Source organism: Mixophyes fleayi, chromosome 3 (genome assembly GCF_038048845.1).
Source record: "Mixophyes fleayi isolate aMixFle1 chromosome 3, aMixFle1.hap1, whole genome shotgun sequence".
Lineage (NCBI taxonomy): Eukaryota > Metazoa > Chordata > Amphibia > Anura > Limnodynastidae > Mixophyes > Mixophyes fleayi.
In genome coordinates this window covers 161,048,845-161,069,255 of record NC_134404.1, presented here as the reverse complement: position 1 = coordinate 161,069,255, position 20,411 = coordinate 161,048,845, and the positions used below count along the sequence as shown (strand labels likewise).

General features: G+C 42.9%; 1 protein-coding gene across 1 annotated transcript in view; it reads left to right on the top strand.

Moving 5' to 3' along the window:
- The window catches only part of PHIP (PHIP subunit of CUL4-Ring ligase complex), a 165,373-nt gene that overhangs the window by 98,074 nt on the left and 46,888 nt on the right, over nucleotides 1-20,411 (top strand). The window contains exons 23-24 of the mRNA XM_075202675.1: nucleotides 5,222-5,447; nucleotides 18,507-18,626. Of these exons, the coding sequence (XP_075058776.1) occupies nucleotides 5,222-5,447; nucleotides 18,507-18,626 (346 nt within the window). The remainder of the gene's footprint in view (nucleotides 1-5,221; nucleotides 5,448-18,506; nucleotides 18,627-20,411) is intronic.

The window sequence follows — 20,411 nt, the reverse complement described above, 5'->3', positions numbered from 1 at the left end:
GGTGCAGTCGGAGGGTACTAAGGACAGAGTACCCCTTCCTCCCCCTCAGTCTGAAGCATGTGAGCTATTCCAGTGGTGCCAAACAACTGCCCGGGAAAAAGAGCAGCAGACATTTTCTGGGACACTGAGTTGCTGACAAACACCTCCTGCTCCATAAGACATCCTGATTAAAAGGCTACGTACCACTTTTCTTATATCTCTCTATGGTAGATAGGGATATACTGAAACTAAAGTTGTTGCAATAGCATTTTTTTAAAAATATATAGAATACTAATTGTATAACACATATCCTTAGCAAGGGATACTAATTTTTGGATCTGTCATAGACTAGTTAGTATCTCTGTTTGCTTTCAGTGATTGCCTGTATTTAATTATTTTACTGTTATACTGTTCCCTTAAAAAAAAATGTCTGATAAGAGAAAGGCACCTCGGTCAAAACATTAAATAGCTTTCCAAATGTAAAGATAAGTAAGTTACCAATGGGACTACAGGACCCAGAGGTGATTTGTGCTGACTGCAGCTGGTGTGTCCTGGCCGTGCAGGCTCAGGTTAGCGCACCGCCACTAGCGGAAACGCCAGCATGGGCAAATGACCTGACACAGAGGGTTGAGACATTGGTTAAGCTGCTATCTAAACCAACAGATTCCAGCGGTTGCAGCGGTTCTCCCCTCTACCTCAGAAGCAATTGACCCCCTCGTAACTAGCAGGACTACGGGCACTGCCGAGTCCACAGATTTAGGATAGGCTGGGGCTCCATCTGTCCTCACCTATAGGAGAACCAGCTTGGTTGACTTCCCTAGTTAGAGGACTTTATAGGTTAAACCAGTTCTTGGATGTACCAAGTCCATTATTTGTCCAATAAGCGACACCCATCTACTAACCCCATTCTGACCTTCTCTGATTCAGAGTGATCTTCAGAAGAGGAGGGTGAGCTGATAGAAGACTGTTTCTACACAGCTCATAGACCCAGAAGAGTCTTCCAGATATCAAGGTGTTGACAACCTGGTGGTTGACAAACTGCTGACATTAGGTATTCTGAATCTAGAATAGAATCGGATCAAAGTCTCTTTCAAAAAGCAAGGAAATGTGCGATCCGCTTTCCACCATCAGTAGAACTGAAGAAAATAGCTGAAGTATCCTGGAAACAACCACATCGGAAATGTACTATTCCGTGAAGGTATCTAGCGGCCAGGAGAACCTTATGGCTCAGGTCCTGGAATGCAAACACTGAATCAAAAAAGTCTTTAGAATCACTGCCTTATTCAGGGGGAGTGTTATTCATCCCTGAGCTGGACAGCATAATGTACCAGGCCACAGGAGGCAAAAGCAGCTTCCTCCAAGTAAATGTCCCAAAACCTAGAACACCAAGGTTTGGTTCATTTAGACAGTCCTTACGTGGGGACTCCTCTGGCCGGGGTTAGACACATAGACCGAGAACTTCGGCCTCTAGAGGACAATTGTATAGAGGTAAGGTCTTCCTCCTCCACGAAAAGTCCATCTCCCATCTTTCAGATAAACAGTCAGTTTGATGGTCTCCCTCCCCTCCTCGCAGCTGCAGGAGTGGGTATACATATGTTACTGTTCAGAGATCAGTGGGCAGCGTCCTCAGAAGACTGTTTGATTCGGGGGATCATGGCGAGAGAATATATGATTGACCTATCAGGTCCGGCACCTCGTTAGTTTTTTGCAGCCAGCTTACCCCGCAACCCTCGAAAGAAAGATGCAATGCTTACATGTGTTGCCTCTCTTTTTTTCCGCCGGAGTCCTCCACCAGGTTCCGGAAAGCCAAAATAGACAGGGGTTCTACTTCAATTTTTTTTTGGTCCCAAAGCCGGATGGTTCATTCCAACCTGTTCTAAATCTAAAACTGTTACATTTTTACCTATGAGTGGTCAGGTTGGAATCCCTCAGGTCCGTCATCAATAGACTGTGGAACCAGATCAATTCTTGGCGTCTATAGACATCAAGGGCGCCTACCTTCACATACCTATCTGGAAGGCTAATCAGGCCCTTCTCAGATTCACAGTGGGACAATCTTGCTACCAATTCAGAGCTCTTCCATTTGGCCTTTCGTCAGCACCAAGAGTGTTTACAAAAACAATGGCAGCCTGTCTTCATTCCAGAGGACTGAAAATAGTTACCTATCTGGACGATCTGCTCATAAAAGCTTCCTCATCTCTCCTGATGAATCAGTATCTGGTCCTCACTATCAGGATCCTGGAGATGCACGGATGGCTCATAAATCGAGAAAAGTTACAATTGATTCAGTGCCTGAAAATGATCTTTCTGGGCATAATCATGGACACCAACAAACAAAAGGTTTTCCTTCTGGAGGACAAATCTCAATCTGTGAGGAACCTGACGGCTCGGCTTATGACCTGCTGCAGACCATCCGTCCACTTGTGCATACGTCTATTAGGAAAGATTTTATCGTCTTTTAAAACCATTTCTTATGCTCACCTGCACTCGCGCTGCTTTTAATTGGACTTCCTAAGGAAGTGGTCAGGATCCCATCTGAGATGAGAGGGACAACCAAAAGCGAAGGCTTCCCTCAGATGGTGGACAGTCCAGGACAGAAGGACAGTAGAAAGGTCCTTTGCCCCATGGTCCTGGATCTTAGTAACCAGACGCCAGCCTAACAGGATGGGGAGCTGTGGTGCTTCATTTCCGTCAACATTTTGGAGCTAAAATCCATGCGAATGGCCTTAGAGTGGGCCCAGACAATACTTCACTGACACCCAGTCCGTCTGCAGTCCGACAATCTGACTTCAGTGTCTTATGTCAACAAATGGGGGCACCAGAAGCGCAGAAGTAATGAGGGTGGCTGCTCAGATCTTGACTTGGGCAGAGAACAACGTTCCCGCTATCTCAGCAATTTTTATTCCAAGAATCCAAAACTGGGAAGCAGACTTTCTCAGCTGGCATGTGATATTGCTGGGCGCGTGGTCGCTCCATCTGGAGGTCTCTGGTCCTACAATGGGGGATCCAGGACCTGGACTTAAGGGCATCGCGTTACAAGAAGAAGGTACCTTAGTTTTGCTCCCGAGCAAGAGACCTTTTGGCGGTGGCCATTGACGTAATGACGATGCCATGGGACTTCAGGTTGGAATAGCTTTTTCCTCCCATCCCTATTGTTCCCAGAGTCCTTAGACGAGTGAAGCAAGGGGGACCTCCAGTCATACTATTGGCTCCTGCTTGGCCAAGGCGAGTTTGGTACTCAGAAATTCTGCGGTTAGCTGTAGGTACAGGTCTGAAATTACCTCCTCGAGAAGAAGACCTTGAGCAAGGACCATTCACACATCAGGGATTACTTTGCCTCAATTTAACGGCATGGCTGTTGAGGCCAACCTGTGGAGGTCCAGAGGGTTCTCTCCACGAGTAGTGAGCGCCGTCCTTCTGGTTAGAAAACCAATTTTGGCTCGTATTTACCATTGCATCTGGCGAACCTACATCAGATGACGTGAGACGACCTTGCCACAAGGCTGGCTTTCGTCTTCCGCGGTTTCTGGCTTTTCTCTAGGATGGCTTGGATGCGGGCCTTTGTCTAAGTTCAATTGGAAGCACAGATATCGGCCCTTTCGGTATATTTTCACCTGCGCCTGGCAGACATTCTGGAAGTCAGGATCTTCTTGCAAGGAGTTCTGCATATCCAACCTCCATATGTTCCACCAACGGGCCCCCTGTGATCTTAACCTGGTGCTTAATATACTTCAAGGGCCTCCTTTTGAACCATTACACACTGCAGAATTATGGTTCTTGACTATAAAAGTTGTATTTCTACTAGCTATTGCATCGGCCTGTTGAGTTTCCGAATTTGGTGCGCTCTCATGTTGTGAACCATATCTTATCTTTCATGATGATGGGGCGGTTTTAAGAGCAGTTCCCGCTTTCCTACCAAATGTGGTGTCCAGCTTTCATGTGAACCAAGAAATAGTGGTTCTGGTATTCAAGGGTGGACCACAGTCTTCAGGGACAGGTTCCATGGAGTTTCTGTATGTGGTCAGGACTCTAAGAATTTGTCAGGAGGAGCTCAAAGATTCGCCGCACGGATTCTTTATTTGTTTTGTTTGACTCCTCTAAACGCAGATGGCCGGCCTCCAAGCAATCGATTGCTAGGTGGCTTACTTCTACTATTGAGCAGGCTTATGTCAGTGCTAACAGACCTGTGTCAGCTCGCATTGTAGCCCATTCTACCCGTTCAGTGGGGGGTGTCCTGGGCTGTACGAAATGGGGCCTCAGCTTGACCAGTTGTGCAGAGCAGCCACGTGGTCCTCGATGCATACTTTTACAAAATTTTATCAATTCAATATATTTGCATTAACAAACACTGCTTTTTACAGTAGTGCTCTATGTGCCGGGCTGTCAGAGCGGTCCCCCCTTAAGGGGGCTGCTTTAGAATGAACCCATGGTAGCAGTGTCCCCCAGATGGAATCAGAGAAGCGGATTTATCGTAAGTAAAAAAATTCTCTTTTATCTGGTAGCTATTGGGACCACAGATTTGTACTTAGAATAATTCCTTACAGGAGACAGGATACTTTTAAACGAGTAACTCCTCATAAACATATCCTTGATACAGGAGTTTGGAACCAGTTTTGTTTTGTGTCTATTCACACTGTGGCTCTATCTGGTAGTTTTTACAGATTTGTCTTTCAGTAACTTATCCTTACTGTCCAGTCCTACTGTTACTTGGCCACCGGGTACTCGTCTACTGTGCCAGTTGTGCCCCTCAGTGGTGCTTCTACTTGTAGGAGAAGAGTTGCTGCCAGCTCCTGGCACAGCTTGCCCCTGGTTGGTGTGTGACCCTTTCTTTAGATCTTCAGTTGCCATAATCTGGTGGACCCCTCCAAACTGAATGTGGTTCCCGGGAAGATGAGACCCAAACCTTGGGCAACAGTCATATTAGAATCATGCAGACTCTACAGGGAAGGGGTTCAGCACTACCACTATAGAGGTACATTTCACCAGACATATTTTATGCAATTAACCCCTGAGGTTCAGTAGCTCAGGCCTTTAAATTTCACATGCACATTCACACTTTAGGCGTACTGAACCAGTCAATGTGGTTTTCCATTTAACTGTAAAGGTGCTGTAGTGAAGGACCCAAAGTTGTCCCACAGCAGAGGTGGGGGAATGGGGCGCTTGCCACAGTGACCCACTGTATAAATAAATTTTCTAATAGTCTTTTGATTGAAGCTTATTTTAAGCAATTAACATTGTACAGTGACTACTCAAGCGATTACTCAGACTGGACTGCTGATGCTGGAATTAATCTACAACCACCAAAGAAAACACCTAAGGTTAAAAGCAAGAAAGCAGAAAGTAGTTCTGAAGATGAGGATGGAGCTGAGAAATTTAAACAAAAACAAAGTAGAAAGGAAAGAAAGAAGGCAGTTGAGGAAAAAGATGACCCATCGCCAAATAAAAAGAAGCCAAAAGAAAGGAAGAAGGTAAGGGTCCCTATTTTTATTAGAATTGCTTAATTTCTTTCCTGCCATTGGAGGACACTGCAACAATGGGGTGTAGTAGGTGTATCTGGAGTAAAGGCTTTTTAGCGCTTAAACTTTAGTATGCCCCTCCCATCTGGAGCCATATTGTGTTTTAGTAAAGAACTCTGTCGTAGGATGGTTTTTAGTAGGCTTTGTCTCAGACTTCCGATGCTTCCCGGATGTGGTCCGGGATCTCTGGAGCTATATCGAACAGGCGGTTTCAGTTCAGAAGACTAATGTCATTTTCATCCTGTCTGACGCCCAGGAGTGTGGTTGGTCGGCATCTAAGCCTACCATGCATCTAAGCATCTTAAACCCTACCAACCATGCACCTAACCCCTCATCCTCTCTTCTCGTCCTCCCTCTCTCCCCCGGCCCCTCTCTTCTCTCCCCCTTGCTTCACTGGCTCCCTTTTGTGCCTGTTTTTGTTTTCACCCTCCTTTAGGATGTAAGCTCTTATGAACAGGGCCCCCCTCCGCTTCTGTCTCCATACCGGCTCTTCCGCTCTGTCTTTACTCCATATGACTTCCTGGAGTTTCTGAAGCTTTGGTACTTTGTGTTTATTGTCCTGTACTTTGTCCCCCTGTTTTGTACTACTGTTTATACTGTGTACGGCGCTGCGGAAACCTCGTGGCGCCAAACAAATGATAATAATAATAATCTTAAGCAATCCATTGCCCGCTTACGTCTCCCATTCGTTTGGCTAATGTTTGAAGGCTCATTCCACAAGGGCTGTTGTACTTCGTTGGATGTGCATTGCAGCTCTATGGCCGAACAGTTGTGCCGGGCCACTATGTGGTAGTCTGTCCACACCTTCTAAAAATTACAGGGCTTTGCATCTCAATATGTTTACTTTGGGTGCAATGTGTTATGCATAGCTGTTTCAGAGCAATCCCTCCTTTAGGGGCAGCTTTGCTATGCCCCATTGCCCTTTTGTCCTTTTAAGTGGTTTCTTGTTACTCCTAGATAGGCCCTCTGTTATGGACTTTGTTAAACGAAAACTTAAATATGGCTTCAGATGTGAGAGGCATAGTAGGCTATGCGATAGCCACTTAAAATGTTTGTGTTAAAGTGGATTTACACAAGGTCCACTTACTGTTCCCCATTGTTGCAGTGTCATCCAGTGGAGTCAGAGAAATGAATTTTATGGTGAGTAAAAAAAAAAAATTGGTCTCAATGGTATGTATGTCACAGCCTGATTCTAGTGCCTGGCACTGGTTTCCATACTGTTTACATTTAGGGTCATCATACTACAATTTTCAAATGCAAAAAATAAATACCTTAGGGCGCTTAATATGGCTATGGACCCAGGTCACAAATTGCAAGAGGTCTGCCACCTCCAAACAAACAAGTAGATAAGAAAAATATACAGTTGTGAAACAATGACCACAAAACAGCTGTAGGTATAAATGATTTACCACTATTATTGAATCCTAAAAACAATATAATGATGAGTATAAAAAAGAATACAGTGACAAATCACATGTGAAATATTGAGAACTGCATAAAATGTCAAAGCATATAGAAAAGCCCCATAAAAAAATTGTGCTATAACTAGACTCATGTTCATGAGGCAAAGCAATAGTCCGTCGCTAAGATTCCAATCTGTAAATTACTAGTTCCAATGTGCAAAAAATAATCTGGATGTGCTCACACCTCATAAGTAATAAGTAAAATATGAAAAAGGAGCACTGGTACAACTGTAACAAATTTAATTAATATAAACAAAAATTAGTCTTAAAAAGGCATTGCACGTGTAAAAAACCAGAGCTGACTGACGCCCGCACAATAAATTGCAATCAAGATTGTAAATAGGGGTTCTTGTCATGCATTTGGGCCATAGCCCAGGCCTCAACCACCCCCCACTGTCACCCCCGGCAACCACCAACAACTCCCAACTGTCACCCCTCCTTCAAGAAATATATATATATATATATATATATATATATATAATTTTAAAATCTTTATAAACACTTTTAACAAATTAAATTAACAAATTAAAAACATCTTAGTATACCAAATTTCAGCCCTTTCTGTATTTTTTTTCCACACACACTAAGAATTTAGTAGGTCAGTGTATAACTCCGCCCAGCAGGTGGCGCTGCAGCTTGGTTTTATTTTTTCCACACACAGACAGACTAACACACGCCACTAGACATTTATATATATATATATATATATATATATATATATATATATATATATATATATATATATATATATATATGTTAATGTAGAAAGAGGGAAGATGGCGCCAAATCTAGTAGTGTTAACTGGTACAGATCGTCCAGACAGTCAATATTACTGTATATGCAAATACAAAGTGTTCATCATGTCAGGCTGGTATAAGCAGTATTAACCAATGTTCATAATTCCTGAACATATGCCGAAATACAGACAGAAGAATGCAGAAAGCAGCGTTTCAGATGTATCAGTGACAAGTGATAGGTGCCAACGTACCAAAAAGATATAAACAAACTGCTTATCTGTATCAGAGGTGCTTGGAAGTGAACTCCAGTCAGCTTCAAGAGGTCAGGAACAGGCGGGTAGATATCTTATGTAGGTATATGGTAACTGGATCATCAGCCACAGCACAGTCACTGCTCACAATATGGTTTGGAAGCTCATTCCTCATAGCAAACAAACAGGGTGTGTCAGTTACTTGTTTCTCGATCGGAGTACCATCCGAAAATTAAGAGGGAGGCTGCCTACTCTTATGATTATTATATCTAATACTACATATATATATATATATATATATATATATATATATATATATATATATATATATATATATATAATCTTGTGGTACTCCGTAGCAATATTATACATATGCTTGTATTGCTGACTATAACACACCGTGGTCTGGACCACTCAAGCTAAACCAATAGAACAGCTGATAATAAAAACATGACAGATCTCCTATACAGAATTAAAAAACACTCGAACTCTATAGAAATTAACATATTTAGCACATTGCTAATCTAAGACTTCTCATTTATGAAAAAAAGCACATAGATTATCAAACACAAAAGTCTTTCCAATTAAAGCACTGATATACATGCAGATTAAGCCAGCTGGAGTGTAAGGGTTGAAGTTAATTCCTACACATGAAATAGGGGCATCGGTTACCGGCATGCAGGTACAGTACAACAGGTCATTGGATAGTCACCAGTTTAGGCATACATCCATTCTTCAACAATTATTCACTTTACTGGTAATGAAGCCTGTATTATGTTTAGTAGATAAATCCTGCTTCTTCGGCACTCAAGAGTATATCGCCACCCGACTCCAGCTGCGGAGTATGGTAAGTTGTCCGTACTCAGCTTCTGGATATTTGTGAGCATATGCAGCATGTAGCTAGATCGGCGGTTCCCAAACTGTGCGCTGCGGCGCTGTCTCTGGGGTGCCACAGGCCAGCCATAAAAAAACAAAAAACAAACAAACACTTACCAATCCGCGCGGCGCCGGGACCCAGCATCCTCCTCTCTCACGCCACTGCAGCTTTCACAGCTGCCTGAGAGGAGGATGCTGGGTCCCGGCGCCGCGCGGATTGGTAAGTGTTTGTTTTTTTTATGGCTGGCGCGCGGCAGAGGGAGCAAAGTGACAGCAGGGGGACAGAGGAGAGTGACAGCAGGGGGGCAGAGGAGAGGGACAGCGTGGAAGAGGGGGACAGCGTGGCTAAGGGCGGAGGAGGGGGAGCAGTGTGAGAGAGGGCAGTGTCTGGATGCAGAGGGAGCATTTTTCCATACAACTAAATAAGCATTTCTGTCCTGACCTAAATACTTATTACAATTTCTTTCATCCATCTGGGGGACACTCCTTAACCATGGGGTTGAGTCGGGGGGAGGAGTCTGGCACCCAAAGAGTTAACTTTTTTCAGCTGCCAGCATATCACCCCCGCCAATTCCCACATACCTCAGTTTGAATTGGGTGCCCTTGGAAGAAGGTTGCACCTGAAGAGCTCCAAGAGAGACAGTGAACAGGGTTCACTGGTTATAGGTTTTTTCCTTTTCTTTTGCAGTTTTTTTCTTTTGACAGTGGCGAGAGGCTCCGTGTAAACGGAGCTGACTCATGGGAGGTAAGAAGCGCTTCTCACAGCGGGAAGCAGTCGGCAAGAGACTCTCCCCGCTGATGCAGGACGGGCGCTGCCATTCGGCAGAGAGCGCCTTTACTGCTGAGGTTCCCCGGAAGCCAGCTGGAGTATACCAAGTTCCTCCTCCCATGGGGATGGCAGTGAATTCTTGAGGATGGAGCGCTTTGAATAGCGCTAGCGGGGAAGACATTCTAACAGGTTTTCCCCTAATATAAGAGAGAGGGCAAAACGCTGTTAAAGTAAACAACACAGAAGAAGAGCCAGTGGAAGGGGAATGTGTTTGAGGAACACCGCTTCCCCCCCCCCCCTTCCTGCTGAGTGAGCACGTGGAAGATCCCTTTTGGCGCCAAAGTTCAAAAGGAGGACAGATGCAACAGTCATTTGGAGAGAAAGTAGTGCACTGTTGACACATATCTTCCACGCTAAGTATCACTTTGTTTTTTCTGTGTATGCATGTGTATTATAAGACTATGAGGTGTTGAGAGAACTGTGTTTAAGGAAAACTATAAAGTTCTCCGAACCTGTCTTATTTAATCAGAAATACTATGATATGTTAAATAACCTAGTCTGTATTTTCTGATAAAGGTTGTGGAAGTGTTTGGGCGTGCCAAACATATTGTCTGTTCCAAATGTAATGCTAAATGGGCCCAGGTGTTCTGTGCTAATTGCAGTCATTACTGAAAAACCTGCTGCAGCCTTTCAGCTTGACTAATTATACCTTATACTCTCTATATAGAGGAAAAGGAACAGAAATACTATCTTTTGACTGGTTCATAGATAAATATGTACCTGTATTTTGTGGTGTGGTAGCAAAATGTGAGGAATATAAAGCAACAGGATTTCACCTAAGTGGAATGGGGAAATCGCTGTTAGCAGAGACACAGAAGGAGATTCCAGTGGTAGGGGAATGTGTTGATAAGCACCTCTTCCCCTCCCCCGCTGAGTGAGCACGTAGAAGATCCCTTTTTGGCGCCAAGCTTCAAAAGGAGGACAGTTGCAGCAGTCATTTGAAGAGAAGTGCACTGTTGACACATATCTTCCCCGCTGAGTATCACTTTTATTTCTTCTGTGTGTATGTGTGTGCATGTGTAGACACGTATATTATAAGACAATGATGTGTTGAGAGAACTGTTGTTTATGAGAAAACTATAAAGTTCTCCAAGCCTGTCTTATTTAAATCAGAAATACTATGATATGTTAATATAACCTAATCTGTATTTTCTGATAAATTGGAGAAGTGTTTGTGAATTTTGAAACGTGATTTAGTTTTTCTTATCTTGTGATGGCAGATAAAAGCAAAACAACACGTACCAAACATAATGTCTGTTCAAAATGTAATGTTGAACTAACAAGTGAACGGCTGGATCAGCGGGGGCTCTGTGCAGCCTGCACTGTGGCTCCTGTGAAACAGCCTATAGACACCTCCACCATAACGGTAGATCCTCCTGAGTGGGCGGCTGCCTTAGCACAGGGAGTTAATGCCCTTGTAAATCTGTTATCTAAACCAGTTGAGATCCCAGCTACATCTGTGGTTTCTCAGGGTATAACAGTAGGGTTTCCCAGATGGGAGAGGTGGGTTGGTCAGCGGTGGCTAAAAGCCTGGACCGGCTTACCCATCTACTGGAGAACCCCAGACACAAGCGTAGTGTTAAAAGACGTAGACAAACAGCTAAAGCGCTGTGGTCAGTGTCAGACTCTCTGAGAATTCCTCAGAGGAGGAGGGGGAATTGTTGGACGATTCAGAGGTGTCCATTATAGAGTCAGAAGGAAACTAGGCACCAGGGTATGGACGATCTGGTAAGAACAGTTTGTCAGACCCTGGGGTTTGCTGAAGTAGAGGAGACGAAGTCCTTGGACCGCTCCCTCTTTAAGAAGGCTTCTAAGCAGGTGGTCAGGTTCCCTCCCTCAGTTGAGTTGAGGGATATTGTAGAGGCCTCTTGGAAATAGCCAGATAAAAGGTTCTCTATGCCAAGGAAGTTTGGCGTATTGTATCCCCTTCAGGAGGAGGATATGACCCGTTGGGAACAGGTGGCAAAGGTAGATACACCTGTGGCGAGATTGGTTCGTCAGACTACACTACCTGTACCCGGGTTAGCGACCTTACAGGACGCGACTGACAAGAAATTAGAATCCCTGCTGAAGTCGATCTTCTCGGCCACCGGTATTAGCCTCAGGCCAGCATTGTCCTCTACCTGGGTAGCTAGGGCCATGGAAGTCTGGGCAGGGCAGTTAGTCTGCCTTGCAGGATTCAGATTACTGCCTCTGGCCATGCAGCTAAGGGAGGCAGCAGGCTATGTATATGAAGCGGCCCATAATTTGGCCTCCATAGCTTTGTCTATTTCAGCTACAGCTGTAGTAGCTAGAAGGGCGTTATGGTTAAGGGCTTGGAATGCGGATTCAGAGTCTAAACGATCATTAGAATCCATCCCGTATACGGGTGGGATGTTATTTGGTCCAGAATTAGACTCTTGGATTTTACAGGCTTCAGGGGGCAAGAAGACGTCCTTGCCTGTAAATACTCCAAGACCTAGGGCTAGGCCTAGGTTTAGTTCTTTCAGACAGCCTCCTTACGGGGGCCGGTCTGGCAGAGGCCAGACTACCAGTCCAGGGGCCGTGGAATCCAGGAGACAGTCCCGTAGGGGAAGGTCATCCTTTGCCCCTGTGGGGCGGAGAGCTTCTTCCGCCAAGCTGCCGGATAGACCAGCAGCATGACTACCACCCACCTCTGGTTCCAGAGGGTGGGGTGGGAGGACGGCTGCTTGGGTTTGCCCGGCAGCAGACAGGGTCCTCTGTAGACGAGTAGGTCCAGACTATCGTGATAGAATTCATGGGACCAGCTCACCTCAGGTTTTGAAAAAAATTACCTCGCTGGCTTCTGTCAAATCAGAAAGGGTTCAGGGCTGTCGATTTGCTTCGTTCAGACGAAGCTATACAGGCTTAGAATGTCCAGTAAGGGAAAAGGTTTTAGTCACACCCATTCAGGGTGCTAAGGCTAGACAAGTTGTTCAGTCTATGACCGAACTTCTAGAGTCTGAAAGGGTCACAGAGAATCCCTTGTCTAAGAATGAGTTTCTTGAGACTAGCGAGGGACTTGGTGCGCAGCAGAGTGTTGTCTTCACAGGACAAGTTGAGGTCCTAGATGGAGTGGACAGGCAGGATCCTGTCAGACAAGAGGCTGTCAGTAGCCAGGTCTTTGAAGCTGCTGGGAAAGATGGTGACATCTTTCGCGACCTTACCCTGGGCAGGGTCCCACCCCAGAGGAGCATTCCCGTGTTCGAGGTACCAGTGGAGGAGGTAGGTCCTCAGCTGGTCAAGAACCGAACAAAAGACAGGGAAGCCCCAGAGTTCTGCGCAAGAACAAGGGATCCACTGGTAAGGGACGTGCTAGCAAGGCCTTGGGGCTGCAGGTAAAACCTGCCCTACAGGGTCCCGTAGAGAGAGGACCCTCAGACTCTTGGAACAAAGACAAATAAATATTTGCACATAGTGAGGGCATTACGTATATATGTTAAGAGATCTGCAAAGATACGTAAGACAGAGTCTCTATTTGTGTTGTTTGACTTTTCCAAACGGGGATGGCCAGCATCTAAGCAAACTATTGCCAGATGGCTTACCCTGACTATCAGGGAGGCTTATGTCCGTAGTAATCGCCCTGTGCCGAAACGTATTGTTGCCCATTCTACCCGGTCGGTTGGGGCGTCTTGGGCGGCTTGTAATGGAGCCACGGCGTACCAGCTGTGTAGAGCAGCCACCTGGTCCTCGGTCCATACCTTTACGAAATTCTACCAATTTAATATATTTGCGTCTGGGGATGCCTCCTTTGGCCGTAGTGTTCTGCGTGCAAGGAGATCAGAGCGGTCCCACCCTTCAGAGGGATTGCTTTTGTAAGTCCCCATGGTTAAGGAGTGTCCCCCAGATGGATGAAAGAGAAAACGGGATTTCTACTTACGATAAATCTTTTTCTCTGAGTCCATCTGGGGGACACTCCGATCCCCCCCCCCCCCCCCCCCCCGTCTTTTCGTTGTTTTGTCTCCACTCCCCCCTCTGTTGAGTGGTGTGTCTTGGTTGATTGGCCTATCTTCCTAATGGCTTTTGTAATCAAACTGAGGTATGTGGGAATTGGCGGGGGTGATATGCTGGCAGCTGAAAAAAGTTAACTCTTTGGGTGCCAGACTCCTCCCCCCGACTCAACCCCATGGTTAAGGAGTGTCTCCTAGATGGACTTAGAGGAAAAGATTTATCGTAAGTATAAATCCCGTTTTTTTGACCCAACTACTTCTAAAACAGGACTGCTCGGTAATTATTTTGGAGGGGTGCCTTAAAGAAATTATGGAGACTCTGAGGGTGCCGCGAACTGCAAAAGTTTTGGAACCACTGAGCTAGATGGATAGCTGAAATGTCCAACAATGCTTTTAGCAAGCAAATAAACACTTAGCTTTGACGATCATCCGTGGCTAAAACTTGAAGTGCTGCAATCAATGGATACATAAGAGCCGTGCAGAGATATTCAACAGTCCGGCGCACAGTACCGCGGGGTATGGCAGGGCGGAGTCAGCTGGTTACAAAGCAGCCAAACTGACGCATTTGTCCGTGTAGTACGGCTTCGTCAGAGGGATAGTGATTGATTCAAAGGCATGTTTATTTATAGGCAAACAAAGTCACATGGCCGCGATTAGCATATCAGGAAATGATCCAGATTGTTCTCGCATGAATATGGCTAAATAACAGCCAAACAATCATAACACTCAAAAACATTTTTATAAATATCTATACAAAACCAATTATAAATAAAAAAAAATAATTTATTATCATAAATAATAAGCACAGTGAAGAATCTTTGGTCTGGGATTATAAAAGTACTCGAATGCAGAGTCTCTGTCCTGAATAATACAGTCATAACGCCAGGCCGGCAGATGGTATGAGATATTAGCTGCTTTAGGCTCAAAGAATGCTGGTACCTTACTGAATTTTTGTAGAATATCCCGCTAGAGTATAAAACGTGGAGCACCAAAACCTCATTAATCCTCTCCGAGTGTTCAGGTGGTGCAATATGGAAAAATTCCCCTGGTAAGTATAACCGCATCAAACAGTTCCTGCCTCTTCTCGGAGCTGCGGCTCTCTGTAGATGGCAACAAATAGTATAGCAGCAGCCGGTTTGCAAGAGTAACAGACCATCAAGACCAACTGTCAGCAAATGGACTTGTTGTCCAAGCAATAGTAAACTGAACATCACATGAGTCACAGAATATCCTTTGACGCGTTTCATCGCAAAGGGCAATTTCCTCAGAGACAGAACTAACAATCTTTTTTTGGCTGCCTTATATGCCCAGTGAAACAGTGATTAATTATCGAACACCTGTTGGAGCTTAACCCTTCTTATTTAGCAGAGTTCAACTATCCATATATTACATATATAATAAAATATTGAATTCTTAATATATCATATCAGGTGGCAAAAGGAGACAATTTATATAAAAACATATAAAGAAACAAATGATAAACTATATAAACATATAAATAAGGTATATATGGTCTATGTGTATAACATATCTTGAATGAAATAATCAACCCTTTGCAGATTAAAATTCTTTAGTAACTCATTTACAAAATCCATAAATCTATTATGTTCACAGTGTACCACCATAGATTACACAAACCTAGTACAGTAGGCTAAATATGAAAAGTGTGTTACATAGGACATACAATTGCAACCTGAAAATAAAATATCAATATGAATATATTGAATTAAAATAATGAAAAAAGAATGTAAAGAATAAAATAAGATGAAAAAAATATATATATCAGATGGAAATATATGTAAAATGAATAAAATTAAATAAAAATGAATAAACGGTCCCTAAATAATCACATGGTACCATGCCAGTGTATAATGAGCATGTCTATGGTACACCAAAATAGCAACAAATCTGCACACAACATACACAAACAAGCAAGATATAATAAAATATAATATACTAGCAGAATGCCCGGCGTTGCCCGGAATTTAAAGAATGTTTATTTACAAAAATCAATCTAAATATTAAACATACATGTAAATATCATGTTAAAATTGGACCAGTAGAAGGTGAAAAGTGAAAATGTCAAACTGTATTTGAACTGTATATGATGGAACGAACCGATAAACAATTACTTCAAAACAGCTTGATAAACTATATTTCTCGTTTCTTCATTTGGGGCAAATACATACAAATTTCTTGGTGATCCAACTCTTGAGCAGACAAAGTAAAATTGTCAATGAGAAAAGCAAGGTGATTCCAAGTTGACTCTAGATACATGTAAAGATTGTCCTTGGGCCTTATTGATAGACATGGCAAAAGCTAAACGAACTGAAAATTGTAGATGCTTAAATTGAAATGGCATATCAGATGGAATGAGAGGTATGCGTGGAATGAAAGCATTGTCACCTTTTGCACAGCCTGTCAAAATAGTTGCTTCAATGACCTGAGAATGGAGCTTTTGGACTACTAATCTTGTACCGTTACAAAGTCTTGGAGGATTTAAATTTCTGAGAAGCATAATGGGTGATCCAATGTTCAGTACCAGGTTATGCGGTGGCATTCCGGGAGGTTCTAAAGAGTTTAAAAATTCAGTAGGATAGTGCACAGCCTCATTTTCTTCAACAACGGTATCTATTGATTTGTATAATATGGCTTTTCCAGGCAACTCTTCTTGAATCTTTAAGTTGATGTTGTTTACACAATTATTTTAGTTACTGGATGAAGCGGCATTAAACCATTCCCAATATTTAACAAATGATCAGCAAACTGACCGTCCATTGTGTTGCCATGCAGAGAAACTCTCATATTTGTGGTTAGTCGCAAAGTGCGGAACATGCCTCCAAAGATGTGATTATTTAAGGCATGCATTAATTTCATCCGCCATTGTTCCTTTTGGAATGACCGGCAATGTTTGTCGAAAATCTGTAGCCAATACAACAGTGACTCCACCCATTAGTTAATCATTGCCTCTTAAAAATTGAAGTGTTTGATTGAGGGCCTGTAAAGCATTTTTGTGTGACATGGTGCATTCATCCCATACAATGACCTGACATTCCTACAGAATCTGAGCTTTTTCTGTTCGTTTAGTGATATTGCAGACGGGAGTTTCACTTCGGGCCAGATTAAGCGGTAACTTGAAAGCTGAATGTGCTGTTCTTCCACCAGGGAGCAAAGTTGCAGCAATTCCAGAAGAGGCCACAGCAATAGCTATCTTGGAATGTACTCGAATTTTAGCAAGTAACAACTTGATGAGAAATGTCTTACCTGTTCTTCCGGGAGCATCCAGAAAAAATATATTTCCCCCTTTTTTTGGAACTTCTTCCAAGACATTGTTCCAGACATTCCAGAGTTATGGTCGTTTTTGATGATTTTTAGATGTTACCCCCCTCGCCACCCCCACCCTTAGGAGTGCTAGGGGTGTCTTGCCCCCACAATATTTGTTGTCAGAGTGTAAGTCATATGTGTACCAGGTTTGGTGTAAATTGTTCCAGACATTCCAGAGTTATGGTCGTTTTCGATGATTTTTAGATGTTACCCCCCTCGCTACCCCCACCCTTAGGAGTGCTAGGGGTGTCTTGCCCCCACAATATTTGTTGTCAGAGTGTAAGTCATATGTGTACCAGGTTTGGTGTAAATTGTTCCAGACATTCCAGAGTTATGGTCATTTTCGATGATTTTTAGGTGTTACCCAACTCGCCACCCCCACACTTAGGAGTGCTAGGGGTGTCTTGCCCCCACAATATTTGTTGTCAGACTGTAAGTCATATGTGTACCAGGTTTGGTGTAAATTGTTCCAGACATTCCAGAGTTATGGTCGTTTTTTTGATGATTTTTAGATGTTACCCCCCTCGCCACCCCCACCCCGTAATGAATTTCAATTTTAAATTTTTTTAGTTGCCTCCGTCATGTTTTAATACACTCGTATGCAAAATTTCATGATCTTCGCTTGAAAAATGTGGATTTGTATAGAAAGACAGACAGAAGGACAAATTTTCTCTTTTATATATTAGATGACAGAGAGAAATACCAGGACCTACATAAACAGACATCATAAAGAATGACATTACATGGATACAAGGGTGTGGAGAAACCTGAAGAAGTTCTTGTTTAAACAATTTCATTAAGTTCAAGGGATGCATTTAGACCCATTGGAGTTAATATATCAAGGAGTTAAATCCAAAAGACCTGTTTGCAAATCTATCGCCACCCCTACGTGTGGATTTAACAAGTTCTACCCCTGTTATGGAAAGACTACTAGGATCACAACTGTGTTTCAAAGCAAAATGCCTGGAAACATGGGTTGTGCGCACATCTGGATTAAATCTTCTTCTTTTTTAGATATTTGAACCAGTGATTTACAAATTGGAACCTTAGTGATGGACTGTTGCTTTTCCTCATGGACCTGAGGGTCTAGTTAAAGCACAATTTTTCTTTGAGGCTTTTCTATATGCTTTGGGATTTTATACAGTTCAATATTTCACATGTAAAATATTACATATAATTTGTCACAATATTTTTTTTTTATACTCGTCATTTATATTGTATTTATGATTAAGTAAATAGTGGTAAATCATTTATACCTACAGCTGTTTTGTGGTCACTGTTACACAATTGCATATTTTTCTTGTCTACAATTTTCAAATGCTTGCAGCTTGGTATTTCCGAGCCTGTTTCTTCTGGTGTTCACAAGTTACAGTAGTTATTATTGCTTGCTTTTTGTTTATGCTGCTTGACACCAAACTCGAACAATATACTTGTTACGCATGAATTTATAGATTGAGAGAACAATTAATGCATACAATGCATCCTTCATCAGTAATTTCATTCAATCGGCAGGAAGAATATAACTAGTAAACCGCTTCCCTTTTTAAACATAAGTTGAATTAAACTCTTCTCTATCTTTAGCGGTTACCTGTGTCAGCGCTAAGTGAACAAGGCTTGACCCTGGAGGAATGGCTGCCTTCTGCGTGGATTACAGACACCGTTCCAAGGCGATGTCCGTTTGTACCACAAATGGGTGACGAGGTATTTTGGTTGTTTTTCTACTGTTCATATTTTTCTTAATTTTGTGTTTGTATTTTGAAATGGATTTATATTGAAAGTTCAAATTTTGCTTTTTTGTTGTAAAGGAATAAAATCCTTCACTTCCCATTATCAATGTTATGTTTTGCTGTGGTACACTGCATTTTAAAAACACATCTTAATTCTGTTGGTCCTGTACTTTTGCTGGAGATCCTTGTATTATGGCCAGGAGCCCATTAGTTCAGTTATTGCCCATGAAATCCCTTCACACATTATAAGTCTGCTCTTGCAAGAAACCCCTGTATGTCAATATCAACAGATCCCGTGTGAAAAACATCTAATGAAAGCAGGCATGTGGATTGTGAGAGCCGGCATCTGATGTCACTCGTTCTTGCTGAAACTTGAATGTAAATCTGCTTAGTTCACCAAATTTAGAGGTCTGTCATTGAATACAAACAATCTATTTTTGATGGGTTACTTCTTGTACATCTGCTTCTGGTCTTTTGTCCTTGGCAACCGCTTCTTGGTATTGGTTAAGTGCTTATTGGGCATCTGCTTATTACCAGCCAGCAGCATATTGCTAATCAGATTGTGAAATAATCAACTTGCATAAATCTTGTGCATCTTTTGAGGAGAAGTAATTCAGAATATATTTAAATTTATACTAGTCCATTGCAGAGATACTCTACCAATGTCTAATAATAAGAGAACTCCGAATCAGAAGTGGAGGACCCAGAGGAAATACAAGAGGATGAAGTAGAGTCTTTCTTCTGAGAAGGAAATTTGAAATTTATGATTTATTGATGTATGAACTTCATATTGAGTGCATATGATAAATTATTTCGGCACCAGTTTGACAAGAACCTTTTTATGTTCATTTTTTTTTTTTTGCAGAGAAATCCTATTCTTTCTGCTCTCTCTGTTTGTGGTTTCCTGTTTGCATCTTCATGTCACAGTTTACCCTTGTCACATGCAGTCCAATCTTAATTATAGAATTGAATGTGTCACTACATTTCACAAGATCAGAATACAACATTCTTTTCTGATTGGCTACTTGTTTTTTCTGTTCCTGCTTCAAAACTGAGGACATCCCACATAAACTGATTCAAAACGACATCCTGGACAAGCAGAAAATTAAGATTAAATAGAATAAGATGCTCTGTACCTGATCTAATGCACCTTAAAATGTAAATTAAATTTGCTGAAAAACACATATTTAGTGGCCTTGAGAAAAGTATTTTTCTCCATCATCCGCTCCATCAGACACTGCTACCATGGGGTTGTCTCAGGGCACTTGGAGTTGGCACTTAAATAGTTAACTAAACTTGCTGCTGACTCCTCCCCTCTGCAACCCCATTGACCTCAGTTATATTTCAGCGCCCAAGGAGTTGGGCTGTGTTTAGTACTTGCTGTTTAATTTAGATGTTATTTGTTTAGTTCACTTTGTTGTGAGTGTAGGTGGGGATTAGTGTTTAACATTTTTCCTCATAGGTCATCACTGGGGCAATGTTCCGTATTTTTTTTAGGATCACGGGCAGTGACAGCGCTATGCACTGTCCCAACGGGTGCAGCGCTGCCACAGGCAGAGAGTGGCGTACTCCGTTCGAGGACCCAACATGTTAGTAGATACCAAGTCCCCCACTGAGGCGGAGGGGGGGGCTTGGATCTCACAGAGCCAAAGGAGAAGCGGTAGGAGCGGGATATATTTCCGAGTGGGCAGCGATGCTGACTTCTATATAGTGTGGCAGTGTGTGCTCACGGAAGCTCTTCCTGTGTGTGTGGAAGCCA